The sequence below is a fragment of the Setaria italica genome, chromosome IX (genome assembly GCF_000263155.2).
Source record: "Setaria italica strain Yugu1 chromosome IX, Setaria_italica_v2.0, whole genome shotgun sequence".
Taxonomy (NCBI): Eukaryota; Viridiplantae; Streptophyta; class Magnoliopsida; order Poales; family Poaceae; genus Setaria; species Setaria italica.
This window is the reverse complement of record NC_028458.1, coordinates 8,604,111-8,626,295: the sequence shown is the minus strand read 5'-3', so window position 1 is coordinate 8,626,295 and position 22,185 is coordinate 8,604,111. Positions and strand designations below refer to the sequence as shown.

The 22,185-nt window shown below is 47.3% G+C and overlaps 4 protein-coding genes across 6 annotated transcripts; 3 read left to right on the top strand and 1 right to left on the bottom strand.

Moving 5' to 3' along the window:
* The first annotated feature begins 2,342 nt into the window (after positions 1-2,342).
* LOC101780516 lies at positions 2,343-5,317 on the top strand. 3 transcript variants are annotated; one of them, XM_012842907.3, is made up of 5 exons: positions 2,343-2,936; positions 4,025-4,077; positions 4,164-4,363; positions 4,500-4,759; positions 4,841-5,317. In XM_012842907.3, the coding sequence occupies exons 1-4, from the start codon at positions 2,826-2,828 to the stop codon at positions 4,628-4,630; spliced, it is 495 nt and encodes a 164-aa protein (XP_012698361.1). In that variant the 5' UTR covers positions 2,343-2,825; the 3' UTR covers positions 4,631-4,759; positions 4,841-5,317. The 3 variants fall into 3 exon arrangements, 1 of the variants encoding a protein (XP_012698361.1); XR_002675787.1 differs by having other exon boundaries at positions 2,346-2,936; positions 4,199-4,759; XR_002675786.1 differs by having other exon boundaries at positions 2,348-4,077; positions 4,199-4,759.
* A 319-nt stretch (positions 5,318-5,636) lies between these two features.
* LOC101781060 (formin-like protein 14) lies at positions 5,637-10,458 on the bottom strand. Its single transcript, XM_004982088.3, has 3 exons — positions 9,736-10,458; positions 9,387-9,439; positions 5,637-6,189 (listed from the first exon to the last, which is right to left on the bottom strand). The coding sequence occupies exons 1-3, from the start codon at positions 10,325-10,327 to the stop codon at positions 5,944-5,946; spliced, it is 891 nt and encodes a 296-aa protein (XP_004982145.1). The 5' UTR covers positions 10,328-10,458; the 3' UTR covers positions 5,637-5,943.
* Positions 10,459-13,823: 3,365 nt separating this feature from the next.
* LOC101752586 (cell division control protein 2 homolog 3) lies at positions 13,824-14,291 on the top strand. Its single transcript, XM_014805779.1, has one exon. It carries the CDS (start codon positions 13,824-13,826, stop codon positions 14,289-14,291), a length of 468 nt encoding a protein of 155 aa, XP_014661265.1.
* A 1,653-nt stretch (positions 14,292-15,944) lies between these two features.
* LOC101780116 (glycine, alanine and asparagine-rich protein) lies at positions 15,945-21,032 on the top strand. Its single transcript, XM_004982086.4, has 4 exons — positions 15,945-16,692; positions 16,780-16,979; positions 20,202-20,276; positions 20,361-21,032. Exons 1-4 carry the CDS (start codon positions 16,020-16,022, stop codon positions 20,793-20,795), a joined length of 1,383 nt encoding a protein of 460 aa, XP_004982143.1. The 5' UTR covers positions 15,945-16,019; the 3' UTR covers positions 20,796-21,032.
* Positions 21,033-22,185: the final 1,153 nt, after the last annotated feature.

Below are 22,185 nucleotides of genomic sequence, written 5' to 3'. Positions count from 1 at the left end.
CAAGAGAGATAACACAAACAAAAAGAATTGGCAGAAGAGTAAGTAGAAAGACCAGGAAAGCGAGAGGGGCATTGACCTTTCCAGCCAAACGCCCCGCCAACTTGGAAGGGTCATTGGACCAGAGCGGGTTTGGTGCGTGGATCGTGGGGGCACATTGGGAGTTGTTGGAGACTGTTTGTCCGGGAGACAGACGGGGTTGCCCGGCGAGCAAGAAGTTGTTAGCGTGGCTGCGTCCACCGAACAGTGAGCGTGAGAGGGAGGGAGGGAGGGAGTTGAGCTAGATAGGCCAGGGCATTATTGAAGACACGCAAAGCGATGCCCTCTCTTTTGGCCACCCCCCTTCACTGTCTCCCTCGGAAAAGTCATGGATCGAACAATACATCTTGCCTAACTGGGACCATATCATCGCCCCCCCTACAAAAAGCTCATGCAGACACGCTGCTTTTAGTTTTGCTGTAACTGACAAGATGCTGAATCGAGGTAATAATCAGATACATGGTGAATTTAATCGCAGAAATCATCCACGCACGGCTTACTCTAATCACTCGTTTTTCTTGCTCAGATTGGAGATTAGTGGCAGCTGATTTGGCGCCATGCATTGCATTGTACGTCCACCAGCTCACGAGCATGATTATGCAGCAGCTGACACTCGATTGGGCTGGATCCTTTTTGCATCCACACCACCACCAACCTCCCTCACTTTCTGCCAATGGGATTTGTTTTTATGCACGTAGAAGGTGATGCGCGGATTAGTAGCGCTTATTGTTCGCTCCATCTCCCGGCCATAAGTTCCTAAGATTCGTCTCCGAGCTAATTAGAGGGGTCTTAAAATTTAAATGCAAATTGTTCAAACGTCTTTGTCAGGTTGCACTGATCGCCCACATGGTTGGTCACTAACTATGATAATTCAAAAGGCTCCCATCCTTCACATGATCCCTCCAGGGGGCTTTCATTTTAGGTGGCGTCGATCCATGCTGGGTCTGGTTCATTACCTATCGGCGCTTTAGTCGTTAGGGATCGACCTAACAACGTGATGTATTTTCTTATTGTGATATACCTTATTAAAAAAAAAGGGAGATTAATAATAGTGGAGACGCGGTGGGGCGTTGCCCTCCTGGATCCAGGGGTGTGAAGATGGGAGAAGCAACGTTGACTGGTTCCAAAGCTATCACGTCAGTACGTAATAGTAGTATACTAGTATGTGTGTGTGTGTCATGCATTCATGTAGGAACAGTGCTTGGAAAATGGCGCGCTATGATAGAAGAAGCATTGACGAGATTAGTTTGTGGCAGGGCCCTCTCGTTCTGACCTTGTGACCCCCTGATTGATATGGACTTATGGATAGAGACCAATCAAACGAGCGTGAAGATTCTGCAGAGGCATATGTGAATGTGTTTGGTACTGCATAGTAGTGCATATGCAATGGCAGTGCATGAGGAACAGTGCAGTGGAGGAATTAACAAGTCAGCTCTTGACAGCGGACCTTTTTGTTTATCTTCTGAAGCATTGGCATGGACTTTGTTTGTTGGACAGGGTCGGGAAGCAATGGGGGCCTGGTGATTAAGTGAGTCTAGATGGGTCAGTAAACTAGCCTGAGCAAGTTACTGAAACAGGCTACTAGTGTAGTAAATGAACTGGATCCCGATTAATAACCCGAAGAGTTTACTAGGGTGCAGTAGTACATATCTTAATCCGGTGTCAAGTCTCAACAGGTGTGTGCGATGCAGTGAGCTAATGTTATCCATCGTGAGTAACGTCAGGTAGGTCAGGGTCACTAGCAGAGAAGAATCTGTCCGAGAAGGCATCCCGATGTCTCCTCCTCTCTTTAAACAATTCTCTTCTCGCTCATGCGTGTAGGATGCCGCCGCCGCCGCCTTCTATCTGCTCTCAAGTCTGAAGTCCGAATCCTTATCCAACACCCAACGAGACGCGCAACGACGCCGAACCCTTGCCTGCCGGCTCGCAATCCGGTCGGTTCAGCACGTCTCGACTCCGTTCCGACTGTGCACAGACTCGAGAGGGTTGGTGTGGGGGCCCTCTCCAGGCGGTTAGGCTGCTGCGATCGATGGCCCTCACACTCTGACTTGAGGAAACGGCAACCTGGCAGTAGCATACCTGCCAAATACTCCTACTGCTACCAACTCGTAGCAGCGTACTTGTGATGATGCGTTGCAGCTGCATTGCCGCCGGTGTTGGACGCTTGGACCCGGGTCTTGCCGGTAGGGCCTCCTCACTCTCTCTGTCTGGGTTAGGCAGGGGCGTTCGGTGGAGTTGGACTGCACGGGACGCGGGAGTCAGGACCAGCTGCAGCAGCTGCTGTGATCTGGGTTGCTTCAAGACCATGCAAGCCAAGCCAAGGCGCACGCACGCACGCACGCACGCATCTGCCCTTCCGTTCCGTTCCCCACTCCAAGCTGCTGGCAGATTTCTCTCCACGCTGCCGGCTGCTGTCCTTCGCTAATCATGCCGAGGAAAAGCGGGGAGGAGAAGAGACTTGCGCTGACAAGTTGGTGGCGGCGAGCGGGCGCCGGCACCACGGAACGGTGCGTGCCTGGCATCGACGGCCAGGGGACGCCAAGGCTTCCGATTCGTCGTGGCAAGAGCCAGGAGCACGTACGGGCTGGCAGCTGAAGTGGATGGGCGGGGCGAGCGGCCGGCAGCTCGGCCGTCGCCGTCGCGGCCGTTCGCGTGCACCTCGTTCGCCCGTCGTTGCATTTATATCGATGGGCGCCAAGGAAGATGGCTGGTTGGTTGTTGCAGACTTGCAGTGCTAGCTAGCTGCAGGGGATTTGCGTGCGCACGTCATGAGATGAGACTCCAGTTGGATGGAAGAGCCGCAGCAGAATATATGCGCGCGTCATGGGAATGACTGGGTTGGCATGGCCGCCCGCGGAGGCGGACCGATCGGCGGTGTCGTGACGAGTGACGGTGTCCAGGTGCACCTCCTCCGATCCTATATACCCTATGTCTAAATGCATAATAATATTTATGTATTCGAGCGGTTGATGAACTGCGACATGCATGTACGGCAGTACGGTTTTCCTTATCTCTAATCCTATGACTCGAGCTTACTCACAAGTAGTTTTATCTAGGCATTTGTTTATTGGTGCTAGCTATAAACTCCGTACTTCGCAGCGTGCTTGATTCATTGCATGTCAACTTAAGGTCACACAAAGTGATGGAGAGAACAGATCATCGGTGCGCAAAAAGGAGTGCTGAATTCTGTGAGCTGAATTGAAGTGCATTTTTGAAATCTGAATTCTGTGAGCGCTCATCTATTTGTCAGCCTGGGTCAAACAAATTACTATTTATTTTAGCTTTTCTACGTACATAGTTTTTGTTACGTATCTAAACATAATATATATAGATGCATAGTAAAATCTATGTACCTAAAAAAGTTAAAATGAATTGTAATTAATTTGGGATGGAGGGAGGCGTGCAGTACCTTTTCACAAAAGGGAGAAAATAGCAAGGCGCGCGTGCTCAGCTTTCTACGAGAAACTTTGTCAAAAAAAAATGGAGCTGCCTGTATGTTTTGTACCCTAACGATCTTTAGCACACTTGGAGGCAACACACACCAAGAGACCGTTGGGTACGGTCTTCACCCGACAGCTAGGAACGCAATTGGGTATGCAATGGGTAGTTTTTGGGGCAAACCCCTTATTTGGATCATTTCGTTCCACTTTTCTTGCATTTCTGAATTACTAGTTCGTTTTTGATAAGTTTTTCGGTCAACCAAATGCACGCGAGCTTCTCTTATTCTGGTGCTCTACTATTAGTAGTCCGCAGTGCAGTGAAGTTGCTCAGCCCACTTTATTAATTATATAATTTTTTGTTGATAGCCTGTTTAGAATCTTATTGAAGAGCATGCCTCCATTATCCGTCTCCTATAGAAGTCGTAGAATTCGATGCGTGCACGCGACTCTATCGTGCCCGTGCTGCCTAGTGCGTGCAATTGATAATCGCACTAACCATAGCATTGTTATACCTACGCTTAACTACCCGGAATCGGCAATTTCTTCAGGAAAGGACAGGCTTCAAAGGAGTAGGCCATAGAGGAGTGAACGATATGATGAGGTCAGAGAGAACTACGACATCACGCCTGAGTGGCCTCGTCCTCTCTTTCCTTCTGAGTTCATGATCACTTTACTAACACCGTGCAGTCTTGACTGTGCTTCCGGAATCGCCTCCCTCTCAGAGGCGGATCCAAGGCCCGGCGAGCCGGGGCGCCTGCCCGGGCTCCATGATGAGCGCCTGTGGACCTTCCTCATAGGTCAGCCCGGGCAAAGAAAAGCGACCGCTGGCAGCCCAACTCAAATACTCTCACTTCAGCCCAGCTGCCCAGGCTCCCCAGAAACTCTAGGTCCGCCACTGCTCCCTCTCGCTCTCACCATCACTCCGGCCTTGCATTTCATTCTCTGTTTACTTTCAGAACGATCCTCCTTTGGTTTTATTTTTTACGAGTGAGAAATACTTTGATTTCATTTTCATTGTGCCAGTTCTAGTGAAGCCTGCACAAGAGCTCATCCTACAATGGAAGCTTTTTCTTAGCCGCCGCTTTAACAAGGTTATTAAGAGCCTGATTAAGCACCAGGCTGGACACGCGCTAAGAGCTATGTGGTTTGCATAAGGCTCAGTGGTGGGTTTAGGGTTTGTTTGGATGCCGTGTCTTGTGAAAAACCAGATTTCGTGGTACAAAATGCTGGAGGAAGAAAGTCAAGCAGAAGTATGATGGCTCGCTCTGAACCAAGCGCAGCGGGTGAGTTTCTAAAATTAAAAAGCATGATATTCTCATAATTCGAAACACTTTGGCATCACAAACTTGGTTATTTTCTCGCAGCATACAACTGAGTAGCATGTTCAAGTCTTCAGGCCCAAAGCGCAAAACGGACTGGGCCGTGAGCCTCGCCAGGATATGGCTCCCGAACAGGCCCGAAGGATAATACATAAGGCAAACATGTTCATGCTAAAAACTCCAATTAATGATTGACTTGCCATGCGATGGCCCTGATTCTGGAGGCTGGTATTCGTACTAGCTTGGATGCACAGACTGTATTACTGTAGAACATCACTCAAGAATTCAGAAAAGGGTATGGACGTATATATGGTACAAGTGTACAAGCACTGGCATCGACAGAAGCCAGAACCATGGGCACAGAAAACGGATAAGATTCTTCCGCAAAGATTGACAGCGAATTCACGGACAACATAGTACATAGGAACAGCTGAGGAGCTGTTGAGAGGACAAGGGTGATTGCTCTTGTTCCCCCGGAAAATGACTGGACGAAAATTTCCTGGTCAGATAGTGACCGAGACAGCTCAAGTTTAATTATCTGTAGCCACACAGATCGGCAACCTATCAGCAATGATTTGTGTGGCCGAGCAAATCTCCGAGTCCCAACCACTCAAAAGGAAAAAGTTCGCCTTCCAAATTGCAACCGACATACTGACATTAGATGGCCTCATAACATAAGCTCAATCAGAGAGCCATGGTCGTGGAATAGGTTACGCACTTGTTAAACTTAGCAAGCTGATATAGTACACTTGTAAGCAAACCTCAGCAGGGGAAAAAACAGTAAGGATGCAATGGCAACTACAAACACAAAAGGAAGCATAGGGTGGAAAAATACAACGCCTTGGAACAAAAATTATGTATTTGTTGAGATATGAAGCCATACAGGAAACGTGGCACATAGTATCTCCCTATATGTTACACTGTATTATACAAACAAACATACAGCTCAAAGGACAGTAGGACACCACCAAGTGCAGCGGTTTGGGGCAAATTTACAATTTACACGGTTGCCACCAAATACGTCCATCTCCAGCTTTGTCAAGCTCTATCATGGTGAAGCATTACTACATGCTGTTCCAGATAGCAGCATATTTAAGATGCTTCTTATGTATTTCAAAAAAGCTGCCGTCCAGATATTTCACTGAGCTCTAAATAGCCCTACTTAGTTTCCTGAGCTTCAGAGGGAGAAAACTGTTCGAATCAGCATTCCTCTTCGTGCCAAAATTGGCAGGCGCAACACTGATAGGTGTGATCGATGAGGTAGTGGTGTTTCTCCGACACCTCCCCATGTTCCAATATGAGAAAGGTTCATCATGTTGGCTGCTAGAGCTAGGATCATGCCTTGCAAGATTTGGTGGTACTGCTATCACACCATGCTGTCTGTCATGCAGATCCTGCAAAAAAAGGTGGGCTGATATTTTGTGAAGGAAACTATGCCATTTTAACGGCTAGTTCATTAAAGCCAGGTTTCTTTATCAGCTACTCATTCCAGCAGTACAATATGGGTGTTTGGATACCAAAACACCGCTAACTATCCAAACAGGCCAGTTATACTGGGCGTAACAGATATCTTCTTATGATAGACCTATCTGAATTTCTACATAACTAATCTTGAAGCTTTGAGAAAGTGGGAGTTGGTAGCCAGATCATGCAACGGCAATATGCCTCTCAATCATTGCCAGCTAGCACTAATTATCCGGTGCCTAGGAACAAAGATGTTCAGAACTACACTAAGATGGTTCATTCCGTTTGCTTTAAGACATGTACCATCAATTATGTGGCTTTACAATGTGGAAAATTATGTGCTGTAATCATGTTACTAGCATGCTTTACTTACCTTACATTACAGAATAGACATCTAGAACATCGAATGTCTTGGCAGTTGATCACTACCAAGAGATTCACATGATCTGACTGAAAAAATGGGAATATTTAACTATTTGCCATCCTTACGGATGGCACTCCTTCAATTGCTATTCTTACGAATGCACCTACATATCTACCATTCCCGAACAAACTAAGCAACAAAATTGCCACTTTTGCTGACGTGACTCACCACGTCCTCATGCCAGCGTGGAGCGGTCATGGAAAATGACCACGCTGCCCCTACCCTCATTTCATGTTAGCCATCTCATGTGCTCTCTCCTACCACTGACATGTAGGACCCACCTGTAAGTATCATCTTCAACCTCTCGACATCCTCTTATTCCTCACTGCAACTCCTCCACTCCGAGCTCAGGGCAACTTCACGCCCGACCGTTGGTCGCCCGCTCCCGCCTGGCAATGGCGCCGCCAGTCCCTGACCAAGCCCGCTGCCCGCACCCACCTCACTCCCCTTCCTCTTTAAATAAGCCCCTCTCCTCACCCCCTCTTTTGTCTTCCCCATCACCACCACCTCCTCTGCCATCCTTGCCTCCTCCCCTTCCTCTGTGGCAACCGGCGAAACGTAGAGCAGAGACGCCGGCAACCAAGTGTAGCATTTTCTCGCATGTGCAGCATAAACTAGCTACAGCTTGTGCAAAAAATAGGAAAAGTACGGCAACACAACTACAACGATGAAATGAGCAGGGATTTAATCCATTTTGTATAGTATATTGATCAATTATTATTCGTGTTTTTAGCTGTTTACATGCCATCGATATTATAGCAACAATCATCAAGATGTGCGGAGCACCGCCGGGGCGGACCAGGATCAGATCTTGAAGGCCTTCTCGATGCTCTCCCTCCGCGCGCTGACGGTCTTGTAGACACGCATGAACTCGCGGAACGTCACAGCGCGGTACCGCGCCGGGCTGCCGTCCTTGCCGCCACCACCGAGCTCCGCGGCGGGAGTCCTCGATGGGCAGGATGAATGTCACTACCGACGTCCGCGCCGCACCGCCGCGTTCGGCACCACCCGGTGCTCGACGCTCTTCAGGGGGGGTGGATCTGGGGTGCGAGGAGCCCCCCGCGCCGGCGTTGGAGAAGGAGACGCGGGCGCCCATGGGTCAGCGTGAGCGTGAGGTCGAGTTGGAGCCGGAGCCTGAGCAGGAGACGTTGAACGAGTACGTGCACACGGTGGTGGTGCACATGGGGCGATGCTGTGACGTGCGATATTTGAGGGGGACTTCGCGGCGCAGCTCCTCGCCGTCCCCACGGTGAGGGGGGAGAAGGACATTGGGGGGGGCATGAGAGGGCGCCTAGGCTGTCGCTGTCAGCATCCTCATCCGCCTCCATAGTAATTGAGCGAGGTGGCAAGAGCAAGGAGGAGGAGGCTGCGCGATGGGAGGGGCAATGGGAGAAAAAGAGGAGGAAGAAGAAGACAGCAGGGGCAGCGTGGTCATTTTCCATGGTCGATCCACGCTGGCATGAGAAGGTGGCTCGCCATGTCAACAAAAGTGGCAATATTGTTGCTTCGTTTGTTCGGGGATGGCAAATATGTAGGTGCATTCATAAGGATGGTAATTGAAGGAGTGCCATCCGTAAGGATGGCAAATAGTTAAATATCCCGAAAAAATGGGAGGGGCCAAGGGATAACAAGCTATATAACTTAAAATTAAAATCAGATTAATCTTTTGGTACCATGCCAGTGATCACAAGATCAAAACCATCACAACCATTTTTTCATCTAGTACAAAAAACATTACACATCTTGTAAGGTTTTTGTGTGGCATTTCATTCCTACCTTGATGCAGGTCATCACACATAATGGGAGGCTCTTGCATCTTCATATGCATTAGTTAATCAAGGTTACAGATTATGAAATATTCCAGATCTACACGTGTTTTGTTAGTGCGCTCTTAATAAATGAACTTTATGTAGCTACTAACTACTCAATTTGCTAGTTAGAAACTAGTGACTGATTCCACAATATGAAACTTGTTATCCAGAAAAATGCAACTATAAAAACTTATGTGAACAGAAATTGTACATGCTGGTGTATTTGGAATTGCTGAAATCCCTCAGATAACTACTGATGCCCACCACGAGATAACTAGCTTGTGTCAGTTAAATGCTCTGGCTAGCTTGATCAACATGAGTTCATTGTCACAGTTTTCTTTAAGGTCTTAAATGTTGCCACACAAAAAAGAGCACTCTGAGCAACAAGTTGACTTGACGTCAATAAGCTGTCTAACAGTTATTATGATGACATGTCCATCCAAAATTTCACCAGCTGCATCTTTCAAAATATGAGGCCTTTAGGAACTGAGCTTAGCTCCTCTTCGTCTCAAATTTGGTGCCCACTTATTCTTATATATAATGCCACCTCATCACTCGTAGGTTGGTCAAGTCTTTCTTTTTTACTATGAAGCTTTCCTATTGATGTTCTTGTCATTAATAGCCATGCAACTGTGATATGTCCCTAAATAATACAATCATCTGGTACTTCCAGTAAATTTAGGACATTTATGTGAAAGTCTACCAAGGTCTTTCTCACATTTTTGTTAAACTGATGACCCCTAGTCTTGTATGTATTCAGTTTAAAAATGAAAGTGGGGTTCATTTATTCTTTGTTATGGGAGTAGCTCTTAACAACCTAGAAATAATAAATCCACATTGGCCATAAGAATACATGTCGAAGTAATGCGAGACATGAAGTTGAAAATCTTACATCAAGTGTTCTTATGGGAACCATGTCCAAAGCATGGCTAGGGTAAGCAGCACCTACACAAACAGAAATTTCGTCATCGCAAGGTTATAAGATCCAGTGGGAAATCAACATTTTCTGCGGTGATATCCAAGGCGCCAACTGGATTAAAAGGAGTGAAAAAAACTGCTGACTTTCTGAGAGGATCGAACTTTTCAACCAATTGTTTCAGATTAGTATGTCAAAATCCCATTGCTGGCTGAAATTTGTACAGGGACTAACAGAAGAAATTGCAACTTCGCTTCATCAATTTGAAGTTAAATAGTTGTAGGCGTCAGGACAGCGGTGCAAGGGGTTGAAATCAATTCTATACCTGCAGCTCTGCCCAGCAGCCAGGTGGCACTGGCGTCGCCACCGCCGACCATCGGCGGTGATAGCCCAGGAAACCCGCTGCTGCCGCTGTGGCTTCCAAGACCGATCAGCGGCCTCACAGGCGCGACCTCTCCGAAATCCGAGACCTGCGTCACCGGCGGCGGCGCCGGGAGACGGAAGAACGGCGACAGCATCGGTGGGCCGCCTCCAACGCCGCTACCACCAACAGAGGCGCCAGATACGGAGGCGTCGCACGCGCCGACCGGCGCGCCCCGCAAAGGCCGCGGGCTCCAGCGGAAGGGGCCGAACCCGGCTCTGCGCGGCGGGGGAGGTGGCGGGGGCGGCGGCGGCGTGCGGGACTCGTCGGTGGAGACGGCGTCCTGGTGAGAAGGTGGCGTCGCGCGGCGTGGCAGGGGCAGCGGCGGGGGCGGAGGCGGGGGCCGCGGCGGCGGCGGGGGGTTCGGGGTGAGGTGGAGGCGGCGGATCCAGACGGAGGCGAGAGGGTCGTGTGCGGGCGGGAGGCGCGGGTTGTGAGAGGGCAGCGCGGAGCTGCGGCTTCCTACGGAGCTCCGGAGCGCGAGGTGCTCCGACATGGCGACGGCGCGCGGGGAAAGTGGAGGAGGACTGGAGGAGAGCGCCGCGGGGACGGAGGAGAGTGGAATTGCTGGCTTCTGTTCGCGGCTGTCTGGGAGCAACAAAGAAAAGAACAGCTAGGGACCTACAATTACAAATCGGTCCCTGCACTAGTTGAGTGACTACAGACTACGGTAGTGCTACGCTTGTACTATTTCAATCTATAAAGGTTGGTTTTTTGGATGGTATGGGTCCAATTTTTTCTAAAACCATCATCAATGTCATCAACTGAATGCAAATTGGGGGTTGAGAAAGTTTCAATATTCCGTGGGTTGCTACCGTTTATTTGAGTGACATTGAGTAGAATTTTCAATTTTCTGTGGCTTGCTACCATGCTTGTGTTACTCCAGTAAATTATGTTGTTATTTTGGTTGCGATGGAGTTGCATGGGTCATTGGGCTATGTCAGGCCTGCTGAGCGAGACACACAGCCCATCTGGTCCATGTACCGTTCCGTTCGTTGCAGCCTATATGAACGGCCCAATTGGTGCGCAGCATCGGCCCGTCCCATTAGCCCCAATTGGATGGCGTCTCCGCATCGGATAGGGTGAGAAGCAACAATTGGAGAAACTCACGCCTATGTACATGTACTAGTTGTCCCCGCGTTGTCTCCCAACCGGCCCAGGCGCAGAACCCCCACTTGCGCCAGTTTTATTCTTTTTTTCTCTCTCTCTTTTTTGGGGTTTCAGCCCACGACTACAACAGTGAGGCTGCGGCTCAGCCCACGAAAGTGGGTTGAAAATGATTTGCAAATACGAGATAATATGAATAAAAATATTAATATAAAAAATTATTTCGATTAGAGGTGTAGGCTAGTGGTAAGACACTCGAAGGTTTTGTATAAAGTCCTTATTTTACTTTTGAACTTTTTTTGGGCGAAGGCGCCATACTTTTTTCTTTTTTCCTCCTAGCACTAAACCCATATTTTTTAAGAAAAATAGGTAACACATCTTAGATTTTTTTTTAAAGTGAGCGACTCATTTGTTTTTTTTGTCAATTTTGTGGTTATGGTATTAAATTCGTAACAATTTTCATTTTCAATCTATGACAGTTACCGAAGTTCGTTATAGAAATCGGGTCCAAATTTGAGTTGGATGGGTCATTTGCAGATCTGTGATGAAAAATCGTAAATCGTCACGGATGGTGCACAGTTAATAACATTCTCCGAATTCGTCATGGAAAATCCGTCATGAATTACAAGGTTACTTGTAGTGATACTTGTTAATTCCCAAGGCCATTGAGGCCAATGTTGAGGTCAGGTTGAAGCTCAAAGACCTCGGTATACTTCAGGCACTTTCTGATATTATCATCTCGCTTGGTATTCTTCTTCCTGCCGGCCTGTATATTTCGAGGCAGTGAAAGCTGGCTAAGAAGAGGGCTATTGTTGCCTCTCTCCTTGTAAGGTTGTAGTTAGATTCCCTGTTTCTGCAGTCTTGTCTTGATAGGATCCACATTCTTAGCTCTCGGCTTGCCTAGTAGTTATACGTCTGTGGCCCTTAATACACATCCTTGATGTTTCCCCAAAGTTGTACAGGAGATATGGTTATTTCGCGACCCCCCTGTTGTTTGAGTAGATATCCTCCAATGCTTTTGGGGGGCATGATATAGTTTGTGCTATATTTTCCACTATGAGCTCTACCCGAATTTCATTACTGAAAAGCAACGAAATTACACAACTTCGAAGCATTCATATAAGTAGCAACTAGAGAGTAAATCCTCCAGGTAGGGGTAACAGAGGACCCACTACTCCTGGGGATCAGAGACTAATTATTACATCAACTTGACACAGCATTTCCATGACGGAAAAAAATTACCTAATTGGTGCTTTTGGATGACAACCACCAAAGAGTCCGTTTCGGAAGTCCTAGCAGCAAAATCCTCCTCTTTTCTCCTATTCTCGAGCTTCAACATGCGAATCAGTTTTTTACTGGAGCAGCACCGTTCCTGCATCCCTTGGCGACGCCCCCCGCGGATAGTTTGTGCTATATGCTTCATTTTCTTTTCCTTTTCTTTTGGTTTGATATGGAGTATACCTGCAGCCTGAAGAAATATCTCAAGATGTCATATTACACAGGGTATCACCACACTTTTGTCTCTAGATATCGTTTCGATGTTTTGTAGTAGTCCTGATGGGATTTTTTAGCTTAATATATCCACCCAAGCTGCATCTGCTCAAGTTAGTTTTTTTAGGTTTTTTGCGATTCCTTCTGGGTTTCTTATGCCCAGTTGATATTTGTTTTTGGCAAAGTCGTATGTCGGAAGGCTGAGCACAGCTAGTACTGAAACTCTGCTACCACTGGAATACGTTTGTACTGGCAGTCGCTGCAAAATTTGTTTGCTTCAAATGCTAACACCTGCAAACATGTTTTGTCTGTGACGTATCTTTGTACCAGTTCTTGAGCTCCAGGAGAATCAGGCAAATAAATGAGGGGGTGTTTGGATGCGGGTACTAAACTTTAGGAGGGGTCACATCGAATGTTCGGATGCTAATTAGGAGGACTAAACATGAGCTAATTATAAAACTAACTGCAGAACCCCTATACTAATTCGCGAGACGAATCTATTAAGCCTAATTAATCCATCATTAGAAAATGGTTACTGTAGCACCACATTGTCAAATCATGGACTAATTAGGCTTAATAGATTCGTCTTGCGAATTAGACTCCATCTGTGTAATTAGTTTTGTAATTAGACTATATTTAATACTCCTAATTAGTATCCAAACATCCGATGTGACGGGTACTAAAATTTATGGGGTGTTTCCAAACACCCCCTGAATACGGTCGGGATTCCGGGCGTTACCAGTGCGCGACCCATATTTTGAAATGGTTGTCTGATGATGAATGGGAACTTGGAAAGTCATGTGCTGAAACTGCACTGTACATAGGCCGTGCAGGTATCGTATGAGTAAATTGGTCTGTTAACGCTAGCAAAAACTACACACGAGAGCCAAGGTCACCTCTCAACTGACGCAATGGAAACAAGCAGACCCATGCAGATAAGCACTTCCCGGACGACATGCTCTCCTGGCACGCGCACCGTTACGAAATTCGTCAAGCAAGAGCTCGAAACACAGAGGGAGGAGCGAGGCATCGGCCGGAGGCCGGATCACCACGCCGCATCCCTTCCCTCCGCTCGCGATGGCCGCCGCCTGCGTAGAGGCTGCCGCCGCTCCTCCTCGCCACCACGCCGCTACGCAGCTGAGCCGCAACCGCAAGAGGATGCATGTCGCCATGGGCACCACCGACGACTACGAGGAGACCTGCTGCCTCGGCGAGGAGGCCTTCGGCGCCGTCGTCAGGGCGCGCCACCGGCCGGGCCGCGCAACTCAGTGAGACCGTCCAACTCAGCGCTGCTGCGGGAGGCGCTATTCCTCGAAGCGTGCGCCGGGAACCCCTTCGTCGTCGGCTCCCGCGGCCTCGCCCGTGACCCGGCCACCGCGGAGCTTTGCCTGGTCATGGACTGCGGCGGCGCGCGCGAGCCTCCGCTGCGCCCTGCGCCAGCGCGCCCGCGCCGGGAGCCTGCTGCTGTCCGAGGCACGGTGCGCGCCGCCACGTGGCATCTGCTCACAGGCGCCAAGAGGATGCACGAGCGCCGCATCATCCACCGGGACATCAAGCCCTCCAACATTCTTGTCGACGACGATCGCGGCGCCCGGGCGCCGTCAACATCTGCGACTTCGGGCACGCCATGTCCACGGACGAGCCGCCGCCGTACGAGCCAGCCGGCGCGCTGTGTTACACGGCGTCCCGAGATGCTGCTGGGAAGCCTGTCGCCTGACTACGACGAGCGCGTCGACACCTGGTCGCTTGGTTGCGTCATGGCGGACCTCATCAAGGGTGGAACCCGTTCCAGGGGCTCGACGAGGATGGCCAGCTCTGCGCGATCTTCGACGTACTCGGCGTGCCAGACGTACGGTTGGTAATGTATCATGACCTTCATACCTCTTTCGCGATCCAACTCAGTTCTATTTATTTTTAGTTCAAAATCATATAATATTATAGCTCGATTCTTATTAAACTAAATCCTTAAATTTGCTAGATTAAATTAGAGGACCCTTTGCCACCCTGGTTCAGATGAGACGACACGGCCGTGGTTCTCGTCCACAACGATTCGCCGTCGTGTTTATGCCGGAACTCGATATGCAGCGGGATAACCTCCTGCGCAAGCAATTTCCTGAGATGAAGCTGACCAAAGAAGGATTCGAGGTCCTCAGTGGCCTCCTAACGTAACGTGCAACCCAGAGAAGCGCTATTGGCAGCGGCTGCTGCACTCAAACACCCATGGTTCGCCAAGATCGACGTGCCGGAGCTGTCGAAGAGAGAGGAAGTTGCACCGTTGTGGCCCAAGAGGAGGAGGATAAATGCAGTGCGCGTCAGTTGAGATTTCTCTTCAGAGCAGAGCTTGTAAATCGTAATGGCTTAACCGTTATGTAAAACTAGTCTAGTCTTGAGAATAGAGCTTGTAATAATGTTGTAGTGATGTGGATTTCGCCATATAAATTGTTGTATGTAAATTTAAGAAAAACGTGTATTTTTCATCCCTCAAGTATTATAAAGTGTGACACCCATCCCTTGTGTTTCGTTTTGGTGCAAATCAATTCCTTAATCAACCACATCGGCACATTTACCATCCCTACCTTAATTTAACAATAGTTTACTTGCAATGTAAGTTTGACAAGAAAAATGTGTAAATCATAGAAGATTTATTTGCGGTGCTAGTAAACTTGATCATACCCTTTTTCAAAAAAAAATGTTGAGAAAAGCAGAAAGGGTGACTCCTGAAGTGGGAGAGATCAAGACGCAGAGAGCGGAGGTCACCGTACTTCCATCACTGCACGGAGTTATGTTAGGTCAGAATGGAGGAGAAACAGAGTTTAAAATAAAATCCGAGTTACGTTAGGTCGGAATAGAGAAGAAACAAAGTTTAAAATATAGGATTCTAGTTTCTATAGATTTGGTTCCTACAGCAGCCTTTGGTTCATAGGAATGGGTCACCGGAGAACAAAAGGAAAAATTCCTTTCCGTTTGATTCCTTAGGGAAAAAAGAATCCACTTAAACCCCGTTGAAATTTCCCTGTGCACGGAGAAACGAGGACAAACAGGAGATAAAAGCTGCAGTTGGCGCCTAATCAAAGCAGGCACATGCCACCTGTACCTAATTAAAGCACGCCACATTAATTAATTGAAATCTACTCTTAAAAATCCTTTAAAATTCATGTGACCTTACATCATTCCTATTTTAATTCGTTTGTTTTTTCAGATGCATTCCTATTCTATGTCTACATTTCTCCTATTCATATGTTTTTCCAAAGGAGGTCTTAGTTTTCATTTTATACCGGAGTATGCTAGTTTTGTGCAGTGATTGACAGCCCGGATCACGCTCATGTAGCGGCGGCAGCCGGCAGCAGTCCAAAACCGTGCCCATGGCCAGCCCAGCCTCAGCCCACAGCAAAGAGAGGCAATGCTTTAAGATTCGTGTGCCGCCATCCGGCCACTCGATGACCCGATTTGCCCTACCGTCTCGTCTCCTTCCTTGCCCCATAAATCCGGCGCGCCGACGCCTCCATTCCTCGCTTTTCCCCTCGCCGCTCCGACCCCTGAGCCCCCCATTCCTTCCCCCAAATCGCCCCCTAAAACCCTAGCCTTTCGCCATGGCCGCCTCTTCCTCCTCCGCTCCCACCGCCGCGGCGGCAGCGGCCGCGGCCGAGGCCACTGACGGGCCGGTCCTCAGCGTGGTCTCGAAGCGCCTCCGCGCGCTGCGGAAGAAGTACAACCGCATCACGCAGATGGAGGAGTCTCTCGCCGCCGGCAAGAAGCTCAACCCCGAGCAGGAGGAGGTGCTCCGCTCCAAGACCGTCGTCGTCGCCCAGATCGAAGAGCTCGAGCGCCTCCGCGCCCCGCTCGCCTCCGCCCTCGCCGAGGAGCTCTCCTCCCGCCCCGCCCCCGCCCCCGCCCCCGCTCCCGCCGCCGCCGCCGCCGCTTCCTCCTCCGACTCGGATTCGTCCGTCCTGGACTTCCTCCCGCTCGTCTACTTCGGCTCCCTCTTCGACGTCAAGCAGCAGGGTGACTTCGTCGCCACGATGGTCGCGCGCACGCACGAGCGCAACTGCTGCATCACCTATGACTACGTCACGGATGATGCGGCGGACCTGCTCGCGGAGACCGATCTGGACGCGGTTTCTGCCCTTGCATCCCTCGCCGCGTCGCGCCCAGCTTCTGCGGCTGGAGTCTCCCACCGTGACGCCCTCCAGGCTTGCGCCCATCACGCCCGCCTCTGGCTCCGCCGTGCGGATGAGCCCATCCACCCTGACTCCACCGTCACATGTGGGTATTTCCGTAGCGCTTGCACTGTGATTTGGTTGAGATGGTAGGTTATTGCCATGCGTTTAATCTCAATTTCCTTGGCTGTAGATGCTGGGGTGAGGGAAAAGCTGGAGAAGATCATGTCATTGGACTACTACACAGCACAGCCAGATATAAGGGCGGCAGAGGCTGTGGCTGCTGCAGTGGGGAATTATGGAGCAGGAGGTGTTCAGGCCCAGGAGAGCATGGTTGTGTCACCTCAGGCTTCAGAAGAAGCAGAGGAGAGCCTGGCTGTTGAAGGACATAAGGTAAAATCATAACTGTTATATTGCTTCAATCAGCTTTTGGTTGATGTAGCCAAATGATTGCTGTCACTTTAACATCATCTTGGTGTGGATTGATGATTTATCCAGTGTACAATGCCATTATTGCTGATAGCTCCGATTATAACTTTTTGGTATTGAGCAGACATGCTTCAGATTAGTGATATACTGTAGGTGATTCACACTACCATGTTTTAACATTTTCAGAATATTACCGGTAGACTTGGATACCCCCCTGGGCACCTTGTTCAAAGCACTATGTTGCATTGGTGTTTTGGAAACAGTAACACATTGACAGGAAAATTAGTTTCTTAGTGTTTTTTCTAGGAAAGAAACCTATAGGATGGTTTGTTTAGCCTCATTTATACATTTTCCTGTACTGTCAGTTCTTTGTATGATGTTAACTATTGAGTGTTCTATACACTTTGTGTGTGATTGTCTGTTGATTTGGCTAGTGGGAAGTGATATGCGCTTGGAATAGTCGCTGTTTTTTTAGTTAGGGAACTTAAAATGATATCTTCCATGGTGTCAGGTTGTCAGCTAATATTAAAATAATAGTTTGACATGGTGATAATGCATTCGAATAAAAATACAATCTTGTGCTAAGATGTGTAAGTGTGTTAATATAGATTACAATCTTCTTCTAAATTACAATATTGTGGTAGTTCAACAAGGTGATAATACCATTTAACTGTTCTAGAGTGGCCTGTTAGGTTGTAATGGCAAAACAATATTATGGATATGTATTGTTCAAGAACCTGGTGCATTTGAGTTCGATCTGTTGGCCCCCCATTGATATATACATATCTGGTTGTCCCTTTGTGAACTTTTATATTGTTGCAATCTTACCTGATTTGATCTGTTGAATAGTTTACTTGTTTTGTCGATCATGATACTGAAGCTGTATAACTACACTTTTAACGCATTGGTTCTGAATTGTCCAGTTAAATGACAGGGAGCTATTATTTTTACACTATTGTCACAGAAAGAAGCATATCATGACCTGTTCTGTAAAAATGGTTTTAGGATTTTTCAGCTTTCTTGCTGATATCATCAGTTATTGTCAATTTTATCCTTTAAATTTGATCTGGTTACTTGTTTGTATTGTTATATACATATGGGTACACTAGAGTAGCTACAACAGCCTAGTGGTGTAAAAGATGATTATTTTTGCTAAAAAATCTATATTTTAGCTCTAGGGCTCTTTGGGAATTTCAATTTTACTTAATTTGTTTGATCTTTTGAATTTAGGTTACAACTTAATTTAGTGCTCATTAAGAAGAGTTGTAGTTTTTTCTTAGAACATGATAGAACATTTTTAGCATGTGTATTTTATTTTATTTTCTTGTTGTTCACCCCATTCCGTGTACTTTATGATTATTTCTGACTATAAGATATGTGCATGAGCACAGAAAAAATACTTATCTGCCTTGGTCTCTTTTATTTGAAATCAATCTGTTTTGTTCATAACAGTTCAGTGCATCAACCCTGCCAGATATCTTTCGGTTCTGATTTTATTCATTGATCTTGCTGTTTGTTCCAGTGTTAGCCTGTTCATTTTTAGGGTCACCATAGCTTACTTATAAATGTAGTCAGAGAGGAAAGGTGGCTTGAGTTTTGTGCTGTTCAATAAATGGATGCCCTCCTACCAGAAACTAAAGTAGGTTTCAAACTAAGCTAGGGTAATTTATTTCTTATGGTGGGACAATGTTCTTAACGCGGTAAGGTGTCCTATGGCAACATAACAAGGTGCAAATATGCCCTAGATATGCCTAGGTGTCTCTTGTCATGTGCGATGACTTGACGTTGTAAAAGCCTTGTTGCTAGAAAATGCATGGTACTCCCTCTGGTCAGTTAAAGCTGATGCTTCAGACAACTAATATGACCTAGTACATGCAAGCCAATAATCTTGTCTGAAATGTCAACTTTAATTGACTGGAGGTAGTAATTTCTTTGGATGTTTATTTAATGAAATATGTGTATTTGGGAATATGGAAATGCTCTTTAGTTGCTAACTGGCCATGAATCAAATGATGTGAATAGAAGTGAAGAGTTAAAATTGTCCGTTCTTCATTGTAAAATAGATCCATTGGCTTGATTAGAAAGAATGACTTTAAATTATCCCTGTAGTTTGTTACAGTATAAATACCCCCATCATTTGCAATTTTTTTGACAATATCTCTTCAGAGTTGCTATTTCAAGAATATCTGCCCAATGCGAGAAGTAAGAGTATTTCTTTTACAAAGAAATGGGTGTTACGATTGCAGTATTCGCACTCTAGCCACAATTGCACTCCACCCATAATTAAGTGGCATGGAAAATTATAAGTATATTATGGTATGGCATCTAAAAGGGTATTATTGCTATTTTCTAGTTTTCCTTAGAATTAGATTCTCAGTGCCATGAGGGGAGTGGTTAAATGTTTGGTATGGTGCTAATTATGAATTATGCTGGTTCAAAATGTTAGAATTTTTATTTTGCTTGGAGCAGCATCATGAAAGGTTGTTAAATTCTATGTTTTGGCAAGTTCTGTAATTATAAATAGCACAGGTACCTGAATCTTCATGTTATATTAGAAACTGAACCTAAACTATATTAAAAAAATTCAGGGACTGTCTTATCTTCCTTGGGATTGTGCATGTACTTTTTGTGATGCTAATAAAGAAGTATTTGTTGTGATGTTTGTAGCATATTCCTTTTCAATAGATATTGTTATTTTGGTTCAGATATACTCCCTCCGTCCCGTAAAGAATGCAATTCTAGGTTTGGTCAAAGTCAAACAATCTTAAGTTTGACTAAGTTTATATAAAAATTGTACTATAACTTGTGATACCAAATAAGTATCACTAGATTTGTTATGAAACATATTTTCATAATATATCTATTCAAAGTTGATACCCTTCCTTACAAACTAGGTCAAACATGAGATAGTTTGACTTAGGACAAAATTAGAATTGCATTCTTTTTGGGACGGAGGGGGTACATAACAAAAGGGGAAATTAAATATGGATTTCGGAAGCGGATGTCCTGTTTTAACAAGATCTTTTTGCCTGATTTCTCTCTATCCATGTGTTATGAATTTAGTCTTTTTTACTTGTTCGACAAATGACTTGTTCCTTTTTTTCCTTATGAAATCTCTTTTGTTCTGTGGTAGCCCCACCTTACGCTTTTATCTTAATTTTGACTGATGGTTGTATTCATTGACAGGGTGAGAAGGAAGAACCTCAGGCTACAGAAATCTACATTGACCATCAGGCTCCTGCAGTTGATGCTCAACATGTGGTACTGCTTCTATATTAACTGATGAGCTGGCAAATAAACTCCTGTTTGGATATTTCTTGTTTGCACTAACTGTGCGAATTTCAGGATGATGATGCGCTGGTGAACCCAACTGATGAAGCCCCTTCAGCTGAGGCAGAGCAGGAGAGGTTTGATGCTGATGTGGAGGATCAGGAACAAAAAGACCAACAGTTCATCCAGCGGCGGTCTTACCAGAACCAGCGTGGTGGTGGTCGTGGTGGCAGGAGGGGCTACCCTAATGGTCGTGGAGGACGTGGAGGCCGAGGTGGTGGGTACCAGAATGGCCGTGGTGGAGGTGGTGGGTACCAGAATGGCCGGGGTGGGGGCGGGGGCGGCGGCGGGTACTACTACGAACAAGGATACTACCCGCCAAGGAACTACAGCAACAACAACAGAGGCCGTGGTAGTCGCGCTGGGGGTGGCAACTCTTACTACAACAACCACGGTGGAAGCGGGCAGGGAGGTGGCCATGGGAGGGTTGAGCTGGGTGCTAACGCCTAGCTCGCTGACTGTTTTGCTTGAGTGAGGGAGGGGGAGCCATTTTGTTATTATAGAACTAACTTAGCCTGGTATTACGAGTCACCGTTGGGCCCCATCTGTGAGTTATTTTGCTACACCAATGACTGCATATGGTTGGTAGGTAATCGTTCTTGGTGGGTCGGTAATGCGGAAGTACTCTGGGAAAGTAGTTTGAGGTCATATTCTTAAGTTACCTCTTCATGTGTTCATATGCCCTTATTTCGTTTCGTTCTGTTACTCCAATGGCTGCAGGAGGTAATGTCGATGCCATCTCTAGTTTTTGTCGTTACATCAGGTTGAGGAGATGCTCCTATCGGTATGTTTGAAGTATTTCCAGGTGCTGGGTTGGTTGACGGCCTGACGGGCATCTTGTCCAGTTGTCCCAGACGTTTTTGGATCGCTGACCCAACCGTTGGATGGTGAAGACGGAATCTTGGATGGTTACGATAGCTGGTGTCGCGTTGTTGCCGCCATGTAAAATGTCCGCTCCGTCCTATTCGATGCAGCCAAAGCTTGGCGATGGCTTGGACTCTTCCCCGGTTTGTTCTCTGCAATGCAGCAGGTGAGTTATCCTATCTCTCTGACGCGCTGGTGCAGAGCTCAGCTGTAACGGCCCCGTAGGTTGAGCTGCGGCTGTGTTTTCAATGACCGTGACGGGAAGCCAATTATTTTTAGCTCGTTTGCGCGTGGTCGTGCCAATTAGTACTCTCGCTTGCCTGTCTACCTGTCTGTCTATTGTTTTGGTAGGACCTGATCAGACAGCTGAATCCACCATGCCGAGTTCCTTGTCTTCTCAGAAGCTGATTCCCCAGCTCTCGCCTGACCGTTTCTTAGTTCTCACCCACCCCCAACTCTTCCTGATGTTACACTTCTCCAGCAAGCAACAATACGAGACAGGACAAGATTTCTAACCTGTTTACTAGGCCTTGGATGACGCACGAAAGGCTAGAGGACCGGGTAAGAATTTTTAAGAAAGAGGACGCGGTAATTTTGTCTGGCTCGCTTTCGTTCGCAGGGCGCAGGCAGAATCATGGCCGCCGAGCTCCATGCATGATTACCCGCTGCACGTCGGCTTCATGCCGCTATCATGCCGCGGCAATACGGCATGCTCGAGCCCTTCCTTTGACCGCGGCCGCCGCTTAATCCCCGACGCGTAAGCGTAATATAAGCCGCGATCGCCTTCCCTTTGCGCCCCAAAGCGGAAAGGGTCAAGGAAAGCGCCGGCCTTTCTCGCTGCTGCTACCTCGCTCGCACTGTGCTTTCGCAGTTGACATTATTAGGACAGCTACCCCATATGCCCCCTCTTCATTGTGGTCCTCGAACAAGCGAATTGCTTGGTGGTAGCAGCTTGCCGTGCGTGCGTGATCGGTTA